The 20711-nt window shown below is 38.3% G+C and overlaps 1 protein-coding gene across 2 annotated transcripts; it reads right to left on the bottom strand.

Moving 5' to 3' along the window:
- Positions 1–1360: 1360 nt before the first annotated feature.
- LOC120077140 (nicotinamidase 1-like) lies at positions 1361–18752 on the bottom strand. Of its 2 annotated transcripts, XR_005481737.2 has the most exons (6): positions 18350–18752; positions 5683–5866; positions 3865–3998; positions 3495–3588; positions 3165–3350; positions 1361–1714 (listed from the first exon to the last, which is right to left on the bottom strand). XR_005481737.2 is itself a non-coding variant. In XM_039031042.2 (5 exons), the coding sequence occupies exons 1-5, from the start codon at positions 18488–18490 to the stop codon at positions 1616–1618; spliced, it is 744 nt and encodes a 247-aa protein (XP_038886970.1). In that variant the 5' UTR covers positions 18491–18752; the 3' UTR covers positions 1361–1615. The 2 variants fall into 2 exon arrangements, 1 of the variants encoding a protein (XP_038886970.1); XM_039031042.2 differs by lacking the exon at positions 3495–3588.
- Positions 18753–20711: the final 1959 nt, after the last annotated feature.

Below are 20711 nucleotides of genomic sequence, written 5' to 3'. Positions count from 1 at the left end.
AACAGTCCCCAACAAGTACAAGAAAGAATAGACAGTAACGAAGATCATTTCGAACTTAAAGCTTACGAACCTCAAACTAGTTACGAAGGGTATGTTCGATTAGTTTGGGACCTACACGGAAGAAAAAGAAGTATAGTTAGACCATAGTGTATATTAATACTATTGAAGTAGTAATAAAATATATGAGATCACATCTTTGTTTATGTTCGGAATGAGCAAGGGTCGAGACAGTCCACAACTAGGGGGTAGAATAATTGGTTCAGGGCCTAACAAAAAGAAGAAAATGTTACCGAAAGATCTTATTCGATTATAAGGAAAGAAGAAAACATACCTTATATGAATGGAATAAGTTGAAGTTAGAGATGGAAGAAGAAAACAAAGTATATTGCAATAGTCAGACAACACATACTAGAATGTAAAACGAATTTAAGAGAAAGTTAAAATAAAATGGAAGGACCAGAGACTTACCAACACACTTTACCAAAAGAGTATGTGGTGAAGTCTCAAAAAATATGAGGAAGGATTGGGATATAAGTAGAGAATACAATAAGGATGGTTGGTGAGGAAAGTTAGATAAATCTAAGTGCACCTAACCTCAATACATTCAAACAGTACAGTAAACCCATATTAAATACCATCAAGTTAAAAATAAATAAATTAAGTAATGGTCAGATTAATATTAATTTGGTGGTTGAGCTAAAAATTGACATAAATACAACATAATATCTCACACATGAAAGGACATGACAACATGTGTAGAAAGAGTTCATCCAAAATATCGTTAGGTCTACAAGAAAACCGTTTGTGTCTACCCGATCTAAAAAGAAACCAAAGAAGTCTTAGAGGAATAGACATACAAAGAAACATAAGAAAAAAATAGACATATAGAGAAACCAAAGTAGAAAAACGAAGAGATGAAGAGAAATACAACCCATTCCAGCCAGAGGGAGAATAAAGAGACCAGACGAAGAAGACAAACTAAATGGCGAAACAAGGGAGAAGATGAGAGAAGAGAGAGAAGTGATTAATTAAACGCGCGATGGGAAGAGAGAGAGAGAGGGGGCAGATTAATTAAGAACCTGCAAATGGGGTGTGAAACTAGGAGAGAAATTGAGGAGGTAAAATGGTGGATTTAAAATCCACCGTTTTAATTTCATCGTGCATCAAACACCCAATGGGCTTTTTAAGTCCACTCAACCTAACTCCAACCCACCCATCAAACATTCCCTAAGTGTGATTGTAACAAACTTTATAGTTTAAGGGTAGTTTATGCAATTTTTCCTAAAATTAATAATGTCAGTTTTTAAGTATCATGGGATTCTTGTTTTCCTGTAGTAATTATCCGAGAGTGACGGATGTCTTAAAAGGTAAAAATAATATTTTTATTCTTTGATTTGTACGATGATACAATATAAACGACATAGATATCATTTATAGATATCATTCACGAAGAAGACTATCTATCATCTTCTTTTGATGGGAGTTCAATTAATTCTAAGTACTCATCACGAGTTCAAACAACGTACTAGATCATATGTTTCCATTTATTTATTTGATTACATTTCTTTAATGTTTGCCATTAAAGAGGGTACACTACTGTTTAAGCATAGTGGGTTTATATGTTGGCTTCTTTGGTGGTTCCTAGTGATATTTTGTTGGCTATGATGGCTCCCCTTTCCTTTGCCATGTACAAGCCTACATGATGCATGAACTCCTGCCATACAAAAACAACTTAAATTGTTAAATCCTATACTGAAAAAAAAAAAAAAAAAAAAAAAAAAACTTTATTGAAAAGTGCATTTAAATAGTTAAAAGCCATCTATTCTGGAACTTTATCTATTTTAGTTTGTATACTTTCAAAACATTCATTTAAGTCCCTTCATATGTTATTTTTTATTCAGTTTTTCTAATTACAATTTCAGGTATGGATCCTTGATTATCGAAACCAGAAGCAATTGTGACATGAATAATAAATTAAAAAGGAATTTAAGAATTGAAGGATGTTTATCTGTTTCTTGCTTGGTAAAAGTGGTGATCTTTCTACTTTGGAAGGATCTGCTTTCAGTCGAGATTCTATCATATTCTAAGGGGCATATTGATGCCAGAGGTTCATAGGGTTCTATGGAAATCCTGTTACCAGTTTGAGAGAAAGTGGACCAATGTATCAGCAGACTAAAGATTTAATATGGGAGTGTAAATACTCTTATAAGATATGAGACCTTTCTATGTTGATTTGTGTAGTGCTAGTAGGGTCTAGATGACTTCACTTGACTACTGGGATTTATGGAGTTCTTCGTGTTCTAGGGAGGAGTTGGATTGCGTGTTGGTTATCCTATGTTGTTTGTGAAACTATCAAAACTCGATCTTCTTCAAAAAAGAAGATCATGATGTTGAAATTCTCAGAATCTCGATCGAGAAGCACTTGCCTGAGTCGATTGGTTCTAATGGTGTGCTTAGGTGGCTCCCTATATAGCATTTTTCTTCTCTTCCTTCTACTTCTATTTGTGCCCATCTTTGTTAGATTCCCCCGAATGTCAGTTTTTGGAAGCTTAACGTCGACACGACTAGGTCTCATATGGAGGGCAGAGGTGGGCTCGGTTGGATTGTTCATCATCACAATGGTTCTGCATTGTTGTGCAGTTGTAAATTCTCTCAAAGGAAGGGGGTATAGATCTTTTGGAAGTTGGGACCGTCTTGGAGGGATTGTTTTCTATTTTTGAAGAATGGAATGAGTTCAATCCACCATTAATTATCGACTCTAATGTGCTTAAGGTCATTAACCTTATTAACATAATGGAGTCTTCTATTTCTAATATTTGTAACTTTATCGAGGACATAATTTTTGTGGGCGGATTCTGTTAACACCTCACGTTTTTGTTATGTCCCTCGTGAGAAGAACAAAGCGGCTCATACTTTAGCCACTTTGGCATCCTCCAAAGACTATTTTCTGATTTGGAAAGATGTTTTTCTAGACAGCGTTTGTCCATCATTCGTGATGGGGAGGTTTAGTTGTAGTTGAAATAATAATAATAATATCATATACATTTAAATATCCAATTATATTAGTAGATTTGTCAAGTCTAGAAACATTTGTCCAATAAATGTTGAAGAGAGAGAAAAGTGTGAATAATAATTAAAAAAAAAAAAAAAAAAAAAAATTATACCTGAGGATGAGGGAGAGCCCCTTTGGTGTTTCTAGCAACATGGAGAGGGACATCAAAGGTAGCACAGGCGTGAGAGTATAAAACGACGTCGTTTAAAGGATGAAGAAACCCTAAATTCTTTGCAGACATAGTTGAGCACACAAAATCCAACACGCAGATGTCCGTACATATTCCAACCACCAAAAGCTTCATCCATAAAATTAAAACAAAGAAGGATTTCAATTTTAGTTACCCATAAACCATCAGACAAGGTCCAAATATAACCACATCTACCTTATTAAAATTTTGAATTTAGAACATTTTATTTGCATCCTCATGTAATGAAATTACCAAAAAGCCCTATTGTGCATGCTTGTTGATACTCAGCTCTCGCTCTTGCTACTCCTTGAATTTTCTTTCCTCTTCTTGTTTTGACATTAAGTAGCTAGAATCAAATAGCAAGTATTTAAAGAAAAATATAGTGAGTAGCGAGAATCAAGAGTAGGAGCACGCATACACAATAGAATTGATGTCATAATTTCACTTCATGATGATGCAAGAAAAAAATTATAAAACATACGAGTACATCTTAGGGACAAAACGGTAAAATCACATGTTTACTTTCTCTCCTCCGAAATGAGGCCATCCATACGCATTGTGAAAAATAGTTGAGTTTGAAAAAGCATCGAAAACAAATAAAGAGTGGTTGAGGAATTTGTACAGATTTGATGTGATTATGTCTGATCCAATCGACGAAAAGGTTGGAGCCGTCAGGGAGGAAGGAACCCATATACCCATCGAAGCAATCCTTTCGCCTCATTGTCACGTTCGCCTCATTCTCCAGCCATTGCAGACCTGCAATTTTCGTTCATTATGCACAACATTAATATTTTGGAAAAGGAAAAATAAATTAAATTACAAGCTAAGTTATTAACTTTAGATTTCTGTCCAACTTTTTGAAATTGTCTTAAATTCAAATTTTTTGTCTAATATAATTCAGGATTATTTTCAAATATAGAAAAATAAGTAAACTTACTCATAAAAATGTTATTATCTATCAATGATAGACACTCATAGACATTGAATGTCTATCACTGAATATAGTGACATTTTGCTATATTGGAAAATATTTTTAGTAATTTTGTAATTTAAAACAATTACCTTATAATCAAATTTTTTAAAATAATTAATATAAAGTTTATTTTATTTTTTACCAAATCAATAAAATAGATATTTTTTTAAAAAAGTTAGGAAGTTATTAGATACAAATTAAAATTTAAATGATACTACATACGAGCCTCAAAATTATAGAGCTAACTTGTAATTTAACCCAAAAAAAAAAAAAAGATTTTTTGTTATATTATTTTAGGCACCTGGTGTTGTATTAAAAAAAAATGGTTGTTTCGGGGTCAAATAAGTGTATAGAACGAGTATAGATCTTACGGTGTAAACTTTTAGGGAGATTTTTTTTTTTTTTTTTTTTTACATTTTTAAATAAAATACGATGACAGATATTTCTTAACTCAAAATGAGACGTCTAATGTTGTTTTTAACTCTTTGACCGACATTAAAAATGGATTGGACATTTTAAAAAATGAGGCATTAAAAAAATATCAAGCAATTATTGAAAAAAAATTGGTAAAAATCAACATAGAAAATGGTGTACAATGTCGATTTTCAACTGACATTGAAGATAGTGTACAATGTCGTTTTTCAACCAACATTGAAGATAATTGGTACTGAAATTTTGGTTAGCTATAATGTCGGTTTAAAACTGACATTAAAGACAAATGACATTAAAGACCTTTTATAACACGATATTCAATGTCGGTTTTCAAATTGATGTCAGTTTTAAAGCGACGTTAAAGTCCCAATTTTGTAGTAGTGAATCCTTATTGAGTATATTTTTTGTATTGGAAACTCTGTTAATATTAAGCGTTTTTGTCATTGTCCCCGAGAGGAGAACAAAGTGACCTATACTATTGTGGCTTTAGCTTTCTTTTGGGGTGTTCTTTTATCTGGAAAGATATTTTTTCGGATAGCGTTTGTTCTCCCTCATCGTTAATGAGGTTGGTAGGGAGTAGTTGGTCTTTAGGTTTGTGCTTCAAAAAAATGCTATATTGATATATTTTTCTTACATGACCATAAGTTGTGTTAGTTGATATACTAAGCTCTAGAGTTGAGTATAAATAAATAAAAAAAAAAATAGAACAAAATATCTGATTGATGTTTATGAGGTTTAAACAAACTATTGATGACCCAATTGAAACTATGCTTAACCTATAAAACTAAATTTGTAACTCTAACCATAAACTTTTTCATCTGAACTACAAGAAATTTTGTGCCAATCCAACTTTGAAAGGATATACTTACTACTCTTCGTGTGGATTATTTGATGATCCTAAACGAGGTTCATAATATCATAAATTATACAATCTCAAGTTTAAGAACAAGTTCATCTAAATTTTCCTGGTGAATTACTTAAGAAATTTGTTTGGTATCATTTAGAGAGAGAGAGAGAGATGAGAGAGAGACATGCCTGGAACCAAGTTAGATTCATCAGAACCAAGAATACAGTGAGGAGGATATGGTTGTTCAGGTTTGTTTGGTTGGTGAGAATCAAGAAATGCCATCACAGGCCATTTCTTCTCACAGAAAAGCCGTGCAATTCTTGTTGATTCTTCTATCATTTGAGATATCTGTTTGTTTGGCTCTCTTGGTGCCTGCCAAACACAATCCCAAAATACAAACCTTATTTCAGTATATATACATATGGTTTGTATATGGCCTTTAATTTTTCACAGAAAGAATCAAATTGTGTGGGATTATCCTAACAAGTAATTGTGTTTGATAATTGTGTTTTTGTTTTTCAATTTTAAAAATCAAAATAAGTTTTGTTTGATAACACTACTTACGCTCATCAGTTTTTATGTTTCTATCAACTTTTTGTGTTTGTGTCTTATAGGTCCTTAAATTTTAAAAATATCAATTAATTCTTTGAACTTTCGATTTTGTATTTAACAATTCCAAAAAACTTTCAATTTTTAGTTATTAATTCAACCTTGACTTATTTGATTTTTCTTAGTTCATAGTCTTATTGGATATAAAATTAAAAGTTTAATATTTGATTATTTACAAAATTTAATTATGTGGCTAATATAGATTTGTTAATTTAAAAATTGTTGACTATGTTAAAACATTGACCTATTAGATGCATTTAACGTTTAGAAATCATTTGATATAAAATTGAAAATTCAAACATGAATTAGATATTTTTAAAAGTTTAAAGACCAAATAGTCACGAACCTAGTTAAACAACCACAAAATTGGGCACTTTTCATGCAAGACCCATAATCAGAAGCACCATAGCATCAAACAAATTGGGAATTTTGTACGGATGGGTCAAATTTTGAGGCCCAATCGAAATTTGGCCCATCTTTAAAAAAATGCTTGAATTTTGGCCTTCTGACAACATCAGTCGCGTGTGAAATGTCTGTTTAGTCCTCAAAACGTTCGAAGACGCGTGCGATCCCAGTTTTTTGCTCGTTCATCTCGTTTCTCACTCATTTCTCTTGTTCTTCATCGAAATGAAATCGAACATCTTAAATTTAAAATTTCAGACTTCCTCATTCCTCTTGCAGATCTTCTTTCCTCTCCCTCAATACGATATTTTTATCTCTTTCAATACTGTTGAAATTGAAAGCCCTAACTTGCATGCGATGTGATTTTTGTACCGTCGAACGCCAAGAAATTGTCAATGGTCTTCTTCCACTGGTGAACTGTCTCGTTTGCTACTTTCTACACCTCCAAAAGTTAAGATAACACTGGTACAAATTGTGGTTTACGTTTTCCATTTCTTGCATGCGGTTCCATTTCTGTATAAATTTTTGTGATGATTTCTGTATAAATTTTTATGATGAGAGAAAGAATGAGAGAAAGAACGAGAAGAACGAGAAGAACGAGAGGAAGAAACAAGAAGAACAAGAGGAAGGAGCGAGATCTTGAAATGAGATTTTTCCAGAATGCTCAATAATGTGATTTTGTTCCCTTTTTTCTCTAGTTCTTTTTTTTTTTCTTTTACCTGTAGTTGTAATGACTAATCTGAATATTGCTATAAAGGATTGTTTCCTTGGATAGGCTACAAGCCTTTCATCTCATATTGGGATCACAAATAAGATAATCTAAGGGAAACTTACAAAGAGGTAGCTTCAAATGTTTAGGAGGACTGTGTTTGGAAAATTCGTGGATATGGACATAGTCTTCAATAGCCCGCTAGTCCATATATTATTGAGAGAAGTGAAAAGTAGCAAGCTTGATTCCATGACCTTTGACTTGGATGGGACGATTGTTGAATTTTCGAAGGAGGATTTCCTATTGGTGACGGGATTGTGGTGTTCATCTACTAAATTGGTTCGTAATGTTGAAATGACGGAATCTCTACGACTAAAGTATTTCAAGAATTTAATGGTGATGGAAGTGTATCCCACCAAGTTTGAAGAATGTTATAAGCTGTTAAAGTTTGAAAATGACTTGGATGCAATGAAAGTTACACTTGTATATTATTATGAGTTGGGGTTGATGGGAAAAGACAAGACAAAAAGTAGTATTGATAAATCGTTACTAGATGATGTGGAGGACCTTGAATACTTCAACAACTTAAATTGGGGCCATATTTTATGGGAGTGAACCTTCAATGGTCTAAAGAAAGCGTTAAAGGACAAGGTCACCTCGTACAAGGAGAAGGTGAAAACAAATAAAAGTTACGTACTGAAGTATAATCTACCCGGATTTTCTCACGCATTCTAGGTATCAATTCTTACATTTTCTTTACCATAAATATGTAACGAATTGTCATTACTTTCTTATAAACTAAAATGGTCTTATAGGTTTGAGCATATGAGATTATATCTAGGGATGGCAAAATTTATATCTAGATTATATCTAGGTTTGAGAATCCCCGGTTTGACTGGGGATGAGTGTCAAACCAGGGATTTAAATTGGGTCCCCAGTCGGAGACAAGGAGAGGATCCTCGCCCCGTCCCCTACCCCGAACCCGATCCTCGCCCTTACCCCGATTTTTTTAATTGTTAATAATAATAATAATATATTACTGAAATAGTATGTTTCAGTTTTTTTTCTTGTTTAATTTTAAAAATCTAATATAATAGATTTAATTTTTATTAATTTATAATAAAAAAATGTAATGTTTAATTTAAACAACTATATGTAACAATAATACTAATTTCTTATATAAAATTTACAATTTCAATATAAATATTAAATTTAGTTAATTTTAAATAATAAAAACAATAAAATAACAAGCGAGGATTTTTCCCCGTGGGAACCCAAATCTCCGAACGGGGATTCTCCGACGCCGACTCCGACTCCTCAGAATGGGAAATGAGGCGGGGATGGGGAATAAAAATCCCCACAGGGACAGGGGATGGGGAGTGTTTCCTCGCCCCGCCCTGACCCTATTGCCATCCCTAATTATATCCACTATTGCTAGGAAAGCTGCAGTTCGACTTAACGATAATGTCGTGCCTCGATTTCTAAGATGGTCATGCTCTCACTCATTGTCCAACAAGCTATTGCAGAAAGATGTGTTCAACTCCCTTTCAGTAAGTAATAAGCACCATCTCACATTGCTTTAGTATTTAACATTATTTGGCATTGTTTACAACATGTTTGTCATGTAATTGATCAGGTTGTTAACGATGTCGGATGTGGAAAGGCAATTTAGGGACATTCGAGTTGACGAACGCCCAGTGTATTTGGAGCTTCAGGGGGAGGATCTAATGTTGTTAGTGTCAAGGAGCTCAGAAGAAGAACCTGCAAACATTGGCGAGGAGGAGGTATCTGGCAGACATGAACCTCATGAAGAGGACCATATGCCTTTCCAATTTGAGGATGAGTCTTGCCACAAAGAGGAATTTGAGATCTGTGAGTCAGATCGATGTGTTCCTAATCCCACTCTTTCGAGCACCACTCCTATCGACCCTATCTCCGATCTCAGCCTCTTGAGCACCACTCCTATCGACCCTAACACCTATCCCACCCTCTCCAGCACCACTACCATTGTGCCTGTAACCACCATGATGCTGACACTCGTTGAATCGATTACTACTGACGCCACACTCACCACCACCACTGCCATCGAGCCACCTATGCCAGATCCACCCTCTACGGATAATGATATACATCTACACCCAATCTCGCCTCCAAAAACAGAATTTGAAGATCAAGGTGGAGAAAAAATTCGAGAAGGTCATTGAGGCTCCAAGACGTACGAGTAGGAAGAGGAAAGAGGTTAAGCCTTATACCCCTTCGGTTAAAGTGAAACGACCGAAGTTGCAAAGGAAGTGCTATGATCCAGGTGTTTTTCCTCCTAATATGGTTGATAGGGTTAGATATGATTTGGCCTATCCAGTCCCAGAGGAAATGTTCAGTGCCTTCCAGCTGATGAGTGATGATGTGGAGCCTTATGTACCCGTCACAGGGGCTTTGTTTAGGACAGACAGAAGCACAAAAGAACTGTTTCGTGAGTTACGAAGGATAATGAATGGATCGAGTGTGATGTACGGACTAATTTTGTTATACAAGTTTTATATCATTACATGTACTATGTTTTGGTTAGTAATGTGTTGGAGTTTCATTTGTAGGTGCTTGAGAGCATATTCATGTTTTTTAGGAGAAAATTGCTTGCTTAATGTCACAATCGCTCTTTCGGAAGCTTCTCTTAGCGATTGTGCGGCACTTGTTCCCGCTCACAAACAAGTCAGCCAACTCGAATACGGACTGCCGATGGCACACCAAGTGCCTCTCGCAACCTCCACCCCCGTTTTAGGGAAAACGGTTTTAGAAAACGGGTTTGGAGAAAAGGTTTTCGTAAGAAGTTTTTGTGAGTGTGAATAAAGAAAGAAAGATTGTAGTAGGCTAGAAAGTAATAAGCAACAAAAATAGCTTTATAGAGTACTACTCCGGGTATGGGGAAGTGATGATTAGTCTTATCCCCATATAGTGCATTCTTAACAAAAAACCAACTGGCGCCCTTGCATATGCAAGAGGGCGAGTGGTCACTTACAATGAAAATGTAAAGAAAGCAAGCTAACTGAGCTAATACAATACAAGATATGAAAGTATGCTAGAAGGGGGTTGGATCGGGCATGCGGCCATGTGCAACAGGCCCTGGACAAGCATGACCGTGACATTCTCCCCCACTTAATTGGTTGACGTCCCCGTCAACTGACCTTGTTCAAAATCTGCGATGGCTGGAGCTGCATTCTTCAAATCTTCGGCCCGCTCCCAACTGATCTCTTCGTCGGGGAGATCCTTCCATTTCACTAAGAACTTTGTCAGTTCTCGTCTGAGTCTTCCAATACGGCGCGTACATTTATTCAGGATTTGTGCAACTTCTTTCTCAGCGGAACTCTTCATTGTGACCGGTAGGCGCCTTAGCATGTTTCGTTGTTCATCCTCGGGATCGGGATGATAGGGTTTCTGGATACTCACATGGATGACAGGATGAATCTTCATCCATGAGGGTAACTGAACCTTATATGAGGTTCTCCCAACCTTCTCAATTACCTCCACTGGACCTTCATATTTCCTTACTAGCCGTTGGTCTCTCTGGCCTCGGAAACGAAACTGTTCCGGTCGTAGCTTGATCAGGACCTTGTCCCCGGCTTGAAACTCGAGGGCCCTCCGCTTCTTATCAGCCCACTTCTTCATCCTTCTTGATGTTCTTTCTAGGTAGGCGCGAGCTATCTCAGAGGTTTTGCTCCACTCTTTAGTGAAGTTATGTGCCTGAGGACTTTTGCCTGCATAAGAGTGGTCCACCAAGTGTGGCATGAGTGGCTGTCTACTGCACACCACTTCGAAGGGCGTTTTTCCGGTCGCAAAACTCTGCTGGCTATTGAAGCTAAACTGAGCCACATCTAACAACTGGACCCAGTTCTTCTGCCTAACGTCGATAAATTGACGCAGATATTCCTCGAGCATACTGTTGAAGCGTTCTGTCTGGCCGTCAGTTTGGGGATGATAGCTAGAAAAGATATTCAGTGTTGACCCCAATATTTTGAACAATTCTATCCAGAATGTCCCAGTGAATCTTCCGTCCCGATCGCTAATAATGCTCGCGGGGACGCCTCATAATTTCACGATGTGTTTGAAGAACAGTTGGGCAGTCATCAAGGTTGTGCACATTTTCGGCATTGGGATGAAAGTGGCATATTTTGAGAACCGGTCGATGATCACAAGGATAGATTTGAACTCCCCCACCTTGGGCAAATGGGTGATGAAGTCAAGAGACACGCTCTCCCATGGTCTAGAGGGCACAGGTAGGGGTTCTAGCAGACCCGCTAATTTCGCCCTTTCGACCTTGTCTTGTTGGCAGACAAGGCAAGTCTTGGTAAATTGCATGACATCGTCTCGAAGGCTTGGCCAATAGTAGCCTTGTTTCAGAAGGGCATAAGTCCTCTCCCAACCATTATGTCTTGCCCACGGTGTGTCGTGACACTCCTTCATCAGCGACCTTCGTAACTCCCCGGATCTGGGGATGTAGAGGTGATTACCCTTGGTGTATAGTAGATCGTCTTCCACCCAAAACTGGCGTGTCTTCCCCTCTTTGGCCAACTGTATGATGGCCTGCGCCGCTGTGTCGTTTGTCAAGTGAGTTTTGACAGTTTCTCGTACTGTTGCACTCAACGTACTTGCTTGTAGGCGGGCGAACAAGCACAGGGCCGCATGTTCGCTCTTTCGGCTAAGAGCATCGGCCGCTTGGTTACTTTTCCTCGGTCTATGTTCGAATTGGAAGTCGAACTCCGTTAGACACTCCTGCCACCGTGCCTGTTTCGACGACAACTTCGGTTGGTTGAAGAAGTGGCAAATGGAGTTGTTGTCAGTCTTGACCACGAACTTGGCCCCCAAGAGATACTGTCTCCAGGCCCTCAAGCAGTGAACTACTGCTAACATCTCTTTCTCGGAGGCGGCATACCTCCGTTCGGTATCATTTAGTTTCCTACTCTCATACACGATGGGGTGTCCGTCTTGGAGGAGGACACCGCCCAACGCGAAGTCAGAAGCATCAGTCTTTACTTCAAATGGCTTGGTCACGTCAGCAATTCCGAGGACCGGCCCCTCAATCATCACTTTCTTCAAGCCCTCAAAGGCGGCTTGACATTCAGGAGTCCAGCTCCATTGGCTATCTTTCTTCAACAGTTCGGTTAATGGCCTTGTTCTTCTCAAGAATCCTTCTACGAACCGCCTATAGTAGTTGGCTAGTCCGAGGAAGGATCATAGTTCAGTCACGGATGATGGTACCCTCCAGTCTCTGATCGCGGCCACCTTGCCCTCTTCCATACCAATCCGACCACACTCAATCACGTGGCCGAGGAAATTTATGCGATCTTGGGCAAATGAGCACTTCTCTCTCTTTACATACAACTGATTTTTCCTCAACTTTTCGAAGACTAGTTGGAGGTGATGTCGATGGTCCTCCAAAGAGGCACTATAGACCACAATGTCATTGAGATACACTACGACTAATTTATCGAGGTATTCGTGAAACACTTAGTTCATTAAGGTACAGAAAGTTGTTGGAGCATTGGTGAGGCCAAAGGGCATCATGAGGAATTCGAAGGCTCCATATCTCGTGACACAGATCGTCTTAGGTTTGTCTCCTTCAGCAATTCGGACCTGATAATATCCCGATCGTAGGTCCAACTTTGAGAAATACTTAGTGTCGTGAAGCCGATCAAATAAGTCAGTAATGATAGGAAGGGGATATTTGTTGCGGACTGTGAGCTTATTCAAGGCCCGATAGTCGATGCACAGCCGGATGCTCCCATCCTCCTTCTTCTGGAACAGTACTGGGGCTCCGTAAGGGGCCTTCGCTGGTCTGATAAATCCGCATCTAACAATTCGTCTAACTGTTTTCGGAGTTCGGCCAATTCTGGCGGGGCCATCCGATATGCATTCTTGGCAGGCGGCTTTGCCCCTGGTAACAACTCAATCTCATGTTCAATCCCCCTTCATGGGGGTAAGGACTTGGGCAAGCTTTTAGGCATGACATCTCGATACTCTTCCAAGACAAATAGAACGTCTTGAGGGATCTCCTCTTTAATGGATTCAACTGATTCTATCGGGATGGCCATGAACGTGGGTTCGTCGTGGGCCAGGCCTCTCTTCAATTGGAGGGCTGAGATCATTCTCACCCCATTTGGCTGCTTGATACTGGCTTGAACTATGGTGGGTGTAGATCCGGTAATGACTAGACATTTGGCGAGGGGCATTGGTATGACTTTATGTTCAAGTAGGAACTCCATCCCCAATACCATGTCGAAATCATCCATCTTGACAATCACGAAGTCAACGAGGCCCTTCTAGTCTCCTAACTTCACCGGAGTTCTCTTCGCTATCCACGTAATCGGTAGGGTTGCAGAATTCACAGCTTTCATCTTCCGTGCATCTCTTTCCCAAGTCAAGTTCAGGCGGCGGGCTTCCGTTTCAGCCATGAAGTTATGGGTGGCCCCGGAGTCAACCATAGTGTTCTTGGCCGATCTTTGATTGACCCAAGCGTCCACATACATGAGTCCTTTCTCTAGTGGCTCCGTTGCCTTTCCCATTTTCTTCTAGAGCGCAGATAAGAATTTCAATGCCCCCATCCTGGGATTCTCAATTTCTGCAGCTGGCTCAATTATCGTCTCCTCCAGTTCAGCTTTGTCTTTGGAGGTAGAGGCTAATGTGGCTTGAAAAGCATTGAACGCGGTTCGATTTGGACATTCGCCCGCCTTGTGTGGCCCTCTACATATGAAACAAGACAGGGGCGATTGTAATTGTTATGCTGTTGCGGCGGCCCCCGCCAGTTGTTTCCTGATCTCAGTTGGGATGATTTACGGTCCCCCCCTGTGTTCTTATCTCCACCCCCAGGTCTGGGAGGACTGGAACGGTTGTTTCTGTTTCCCCCATTTGAGGAAGTTGACTACTTCCTCACATCTTGCGAGTTAGTGCTAAGGTCGTGTTCAGCTGCCGCATAGGCAGAGGGGAGATCCTGTACTCTCTGTTCATATAGTTTTGATTTCGCCCACGGTTTCAGCCCTTCAACAAAGCAAAAGACCTTATCTTTTTTAGACATATCTCGTATGTCCAACATGAGTCCTGCAAACTGTTTTATGTAGTCCCTGATGTTACCTGCTTGCTTCAGCTCTCGGAGTTTTCGTCGAGCCAAGATCTCGACATTTTTAGGGAAGAACTGCGAGCGAAGTTCTTGTTTCAATCTATCCCAAGTATCAATAATGCATCGTCCTTCCTGTATGTCTGTAAATCGTGATCTCCACCACAGTTTTGCATCTTCAGCTAGATGCATCGTTGCTAGTGTGACTTTCGACGCTTCAGTCACTGTGTTCGTTGCCTTGAAGTATTGCTCAAGGTCAAAGATAAAATTTTCCAGGGCTTTCCTTCTCGCACCCCACAAAAGGGTTTTGGTTTTGGGATTTTTATTCTGCTTACCGCCATTGCTCCCCCAGATGGGGCTTGGTTCCCTACTGCTCGGATGGTGAGATTCACCCTAGCATTCACATCCGCTATCTCAGCTCTGACGACGTCAAGGGCCGACCGAAAGTCTTCAGACAAATCGGTTACCATCTGAAGTATTGCTTTTTGGGAGCCGTCCAGCTCTTCGACGCACTCCTCTATGTGGGCAACAGAGCCCGATGAGCTATCGCCACGTTCAAAGATGTCGAATCGTGTTGTTTTGGTCTTGAGGGTTTCTACCCTCATCATCAATTCTCTGACGGGTAATCCGTCTAGGTGGCCCACTACCGCATCAATTCCATCGGCTTTCTCAGTAACTTCTTGTAGCCGAGTCTCTAGGAAACAGACATTATTCGGGACCTCTCTCAGGTAGAGCATTTGCTCTTCCATCTCTACCAACCTATCCACATGGGACTTGTTCAGGTTCTTCGTTGTCGACATGATCACTGATCTTCCCTCTGTGAGCCGACTTGGCTCTGATACCAACTGTCACAATTGCTCTTTCGGAAGCTTCTCTTAGCGATTGTGTGGCACTTGTTCCCACTCACGAACAAGTCAGGCAACTCGAATACGGACTGTCAGTGGCACACCGAGTGCCTCTCGCAATCTCCACCCCAGTTTTAGGGAAAACGGTTTTAGAAAACGGGTTTGGAGAAAAGGTTTTCGTAAGAAGTTTTTGTGAGTGTGAATAAAGAAAGAAAGATTTTAGTAGGTTAGAAAGCAATAAGCAACAACAACAGTTTATAGAGTACTACTCCGGGTATGGGGAAGTGATGATTAGTCTTATCCCCATATAGTGCATTTTGAACAAAAAGCCAACTGGCGCCCTTGCATATGCAAAAGGGCGAGTGGTCACTTACAATGAAAATATAAAGAAAGCAAGCTAACTAAGCTAATATAATACAAGATATGAAAGTATGCTAGAAGGGGTTGGATCGGGCATGTGGCCATGGGCAACAGGCCTTGGACAAGTATGACTGTGACACTCAGCCTGCGATATGCGTCCATAAGTTCACGACGTTCCCATCGGGAATATTGGTATGTATAAGCTTTTTCAATTAATTCATTCACTAATTTATTTTGTATACTTAGTTCATTAACAATTCATTCATTCTTTACCAACAACGTCGTTTAAACTTTTTCACACCTGAAAGCTTGTTCAAATCCATATATGATAGGATCGAGGAAGAAGCCGAGACTGTATGGGCGAAAGAAGTTAGTGTAACTAACCTTGTGCTTGGTTTGGAGTCGAATCACCAACTAGGATGGGTTGACGTAGACTACGTGATAGTGCAATCAACTTACGTGAACATTAGCTCCTGATTGTGATTAACGTGAACAGATGACGTATATTGTTATATGATTCCATGCCATTGTACATCTCGGTGAATGATATTGCACTAATGTCGATGCCTTTGACACATACATTGTCGTCATTGGCTGACTTTTGCATGCTCTATCAAAAGAAACCATACTTAGATCATGACTCGTGGCAAGTTTATCGTGCAGAAATAGGAGATATACAAGGTCGCAATACATTAGATTGTGGTATCAGCTGTTTAAAATTTTTTTAGCATATGGTTATCAGATCTCTAACAAAAGGGGTGTTGGTTCAAGAGAAGATGACATACTTTAGATTCTAGTATGCTTGTGAGCTATGGGCTGATATATTCATTTACTAGATTGTATTTTTCAAGTTGTATACTTATTTGTGCAAATTGTGAATGTAAAAAACAGTACAAATTGTGAATGTAAAAAACAGTACAACTTATGAATGTAAAAATTAGTACAACTTGTGAATGCTAACAAACTTGGCCATCTATATTCACAAGTGGCTCATTACAAGTCTGTCTATTGTGGCCAACACCACCACATCATTTGCATTTTCTGGGGCCTGATGTTCTCCAGCAAATAGGATCCTCTGTACTCGCCTTCGTCCTACTTGAACAACCCTGTTCGGTTGAAGGATCTTAATGTCAGCATACTCTGGCGGTTTCTTCCGTTCAGTCACATGCCCAAGTGGAGATATTGATTCTGTGTATGCAAGGACAAGTGACTCCACAGAATAAAACCTGCTACATAGGGTGAATGGGTTGATATTCCACTCTCTACGAATGTGGAATCTCCAAACATTGAAACTGTCTGCAACTACACTCACGTGTGTGATGGCTGACAATACCGTCTAACCCACCATCTTTCACATGGAACTTATAACAATCGATTGGGTTGACTCAGTATCGCCTGGCTTTCTCACACTCCAATGATATAATTTTCTCCGCATATTTTGAATGTATCAATGCACTAACTGACCAAATATTCCATCGCTCATAGAACCATTGCTGTATCAAACACCTTATGTATTCCAGTAGTGTTGTTATTGGCAGTTTCCTCGCTTCTTTCGTCACCGAATTGAAACACTTGGTACTATTGTTCGTCATGTTATAATATCGATTTGTATATTGATAACATCATACCCACCGCTCGACACCCACATCCTCTAAATACCTTCCAAGACTACCATTCTTAAACTCCAATATTTGGTCCCAATATCTTTTGAAAGTGAACTCCTGATACGCTCTTGCTGCACTATCAAACAATTTGCCCACTGCCTCATCCTTGAAGTTTTTATTGATATTCCTCTTTAAGTGGAATGTACAAAGTCCATGAAATGTTGTTGGGAATACAGCATCAACTGCATTGGTGATAATCTGGTGTTGAACTGAAACAAACACAAGATTAGGGCATTCTCCAATTGCAGCTTTCAAATTCGTCATAAACCACTTCCATGATCGATCAATCTCATTGTCGATGATAGCATATGCCAGAGGGTACACCTGGTTATACCATTCATTGCAACACCAACCAACATTGTTGATTTAGTGATTAGAATGTTACAAATTCATATTTTTGGGAAACTTTACAGCTAAATGTTATGAGTTTTTTTTAGGGAGAACATTTTATGAGAACGGATGATACACGATTTGGTCAAAATGTTTTGTTACCTTAGCAGGACTTAGCGTGCACAACACTTCTTACTAAAAAAGAATTGTGGGTTTTTCAAAGTATTTGGAAATTCGTACAAAAGCTATTAATTACATGCAAATTGACAGGAAATTGATAAAGAACGAAACGCAAAAATGAGAGAAAAGAAGATGAAGCGATTGGAATAAGGGGGTCGGATTGAAAATTGAGATTTAAAACGTTTGATTTCTATTCGAAGATGAACGAGAGAAAGGCACGAGAAGAAGAGGTAAAAACGAGAGGAATGCGCGAGAATCTGGGTCGAGTGCTTCCTATGAGCAATCCAACGAGAGGAATGAACAAGAAGAATGAGTGAGAAAGAGATGAACGAGCGAGAATCTGGGATGCGTCTTCGAACATTTTGAGGACTAAACAGACATTTCACACACGGTTGACATCATCAAAAGTCCAAAATTCCAGTGTTTTTTAAAGATGGGCCAAATTTCAAGTGGGCCTCAAAATTTGACCTATTACGAAATTCCCAAACAAATTATGTTCCAAAGAAGCAAGAAAGTCCAAAAATTCCAAATTCTTTGATAAATTCACAGAAGCATAACATCAAACAGCTTGTGTGCTACAAAAAATTCAAGTAAAACCGCATAGGCATATTATCAAACAGATAGAGTGCAATACATCAACAAAAATAACTCTACCAGATTTCCAGCGCCCACAGTACAGAAGCCATTGATAAGATCAACGAGAACAAGACCGTTCACAGCATCTTCAGACAAAACCACAGATTCCTGCTCCAGCGGAATCTCGTTCTTCAAAAGATCAATGGCGCTCGATACCATTTCTTTTTTTCTTTTAAGAAATCGGAGAGAAGATGTAGAGGCAACCGAAGAGATGAGAAAGAGAGTTCACCGTTCAATTATTGTTCAGATGCTGTTAAAATAAATGAGATTTGATTTCAAAAAGTCAAAAGAAAAACGTCATTATCTTTGAATTTTTGGATCTCTTTGTCGCGTAAGAGAGGAGATTTCTTCACTCACTGTGCTGAGGATGCAATCACACAAAAATATCTTCAATCTTGCTTTCTTCTATGCAAATTAAAATATTTTTTTAATTTTCAATGTACATATATGTATATATAGGACGTTTGGCACACAACTTTGGAATCTTAAATCTGACAATGTTAAGCTTGAAATTGGGTTGAGAGATTTAGGTTGTTTGAGTTTAAAAAAATTATGTTTGGACTACAGGTTTTGGAAGTCTGAATTCAAGAAGTTTGTGTTTGAAGTGCAGACTTAACTAGTAAATGGAGGGTAATTTATAAATCTTTAGTTTGTGAAATATTTTATGATGTTTAATCACTATTCGATTTTAGATTAGTTTAAATTTGTCATCTTAATTATTTTACTATAGTTAAATCTAAAATAAACTAAAAATTTTAGAAAAATATTTTATAAAAAAAAATTTGAAATAGAGATTTTGACTAGAATTATAATTTTATTTAATTTATTGTTTTAATAGTTTGATATTTTAATTTTATTAGATTTTGAAATAAAATTTCATAGGCTTTTGTCACTAACTAATTTGAAAATGATCAAACTTTTTTTTTTACCATAATACGCTAACTTAAAATTGAAATAAACTAGTATTTTAATATTAAATTAAATTATTGAAAAATTATAATTTTTTTTGACAAATTACATTTGAGGAATAAAATATCATAAATTTTTTAGTTTTAATTTTTCTTTAGTTGCTAAGTTGTTTTAAACATTTTAAACCTCTACGTTTAGAAAGTGATTTTAAGTCTTCGAACTAGTTAAATTGACCAATGAAAAAAATGAAAATGTTATTAAATTAAATTAGGACTTTCAACATATACAAACTAAATAAATACACCTAATTATACAATTGCAGTTTAATAATGTGTTTGCAATGACTTAGAAAAAAAATATCTTTCAAAAATTAGTTTTTATTTAAACACTTTCGATAAAAACTCCTCGGTAATCGTCAAAGGTGGAGGCCAGAGGTTGACCGATGACAGTCACCGAAATGACGATCGAAGTTAGCGGGTGGCGGTTGCCGAATGTGGCGGCCGAAGTTAGCTGGCAGGAATCGCCGAAGGGTGGCAGCTAGAATTGGCCGACGGTGGTCACCAAAGGTGGTGTCCAGAGCTTGCCTGACATACTTCCTAGATTAAATTAGATAAAAAAAAAAAAAAAAAAAAAAAAGATAACACCATGGATTTGAATAGTGTTTACTATTTAAACCCCATGGGAAAAGATATAAGAAGTCAAGGCTTCCTAGATCTTTGCCTCAAACGAGGGTTGGGCTTAGGATAACTAACCCATCCAATTCCAACCCCTGAAACAAACACCCCCTAAGAATTTTCAAGTTTAAAAACGAAAAAAGTTGGGATATATATGAAAATCGATTTGACTAATTGAAATCCATTGATTCAACTTTGGACGATTAGTTTATGAATCCCTTCCTGATTCAATGTTTTTGTGTCTAGCAAGTTAGTTCTTCACGAGTGTTCATAACACCAGCTGGATCAAATTATCGTTTTACCCCTAGGTTACCTTTACATCCTTAAGTACCAATGCTCCTCTAATGAACAACCTGTTTATGGTCCAACCATTAAATAGAAACCCCTCTTGGGCCAGGGAGAGGGTAGGGCCTTTTATTCAAGTCCTGGATACACCACTTAAAGAAAGACTCATCTACTTACCCTTAAGTCGGGAAGGAATGAAATCCATATTGTATGATTATGTTCCCAACTACCCATTTGGTCTTATCCCCAAAATGGTAGGCATATTAAGTAGGTGAACTGGTCACTCTCACCCATACAAATCAAAGGACAATCCCTCGTGACAGAAGTTCATAATATACTCAAGAGTACGACTAAGTTGCCTAGGTCATCCTATTGAAATAGAAACCGAACTAGTCAACGAAATTACATCTAGTGGTTACTATTTCACGATCCGGTCTTGTGCAAACTCATTGCCTAGGATACCCCCACTCGTGTGTCTCCTACAAGAATGCATTGGATCCCTGTATTTGTAT

This window comes from Benincasa hispida, chromosome 5 (assembly GCF_027475165.1).
Source record: "Benincasa hispida cultivar pf3 chromosome 5, pf3_genome.v1.1, whole genome shotgun sequence".
Lineage (NCBI taxonomy): Eukaryota > Viridiplantae > Streptophyta > Magnoliopsida > Cucurbitales > Cucurbitaceae > Benincasa > Benincasa hispida.
This window is presented reverse-complemented; position numbering and strand designations above follow the sequence as displayed.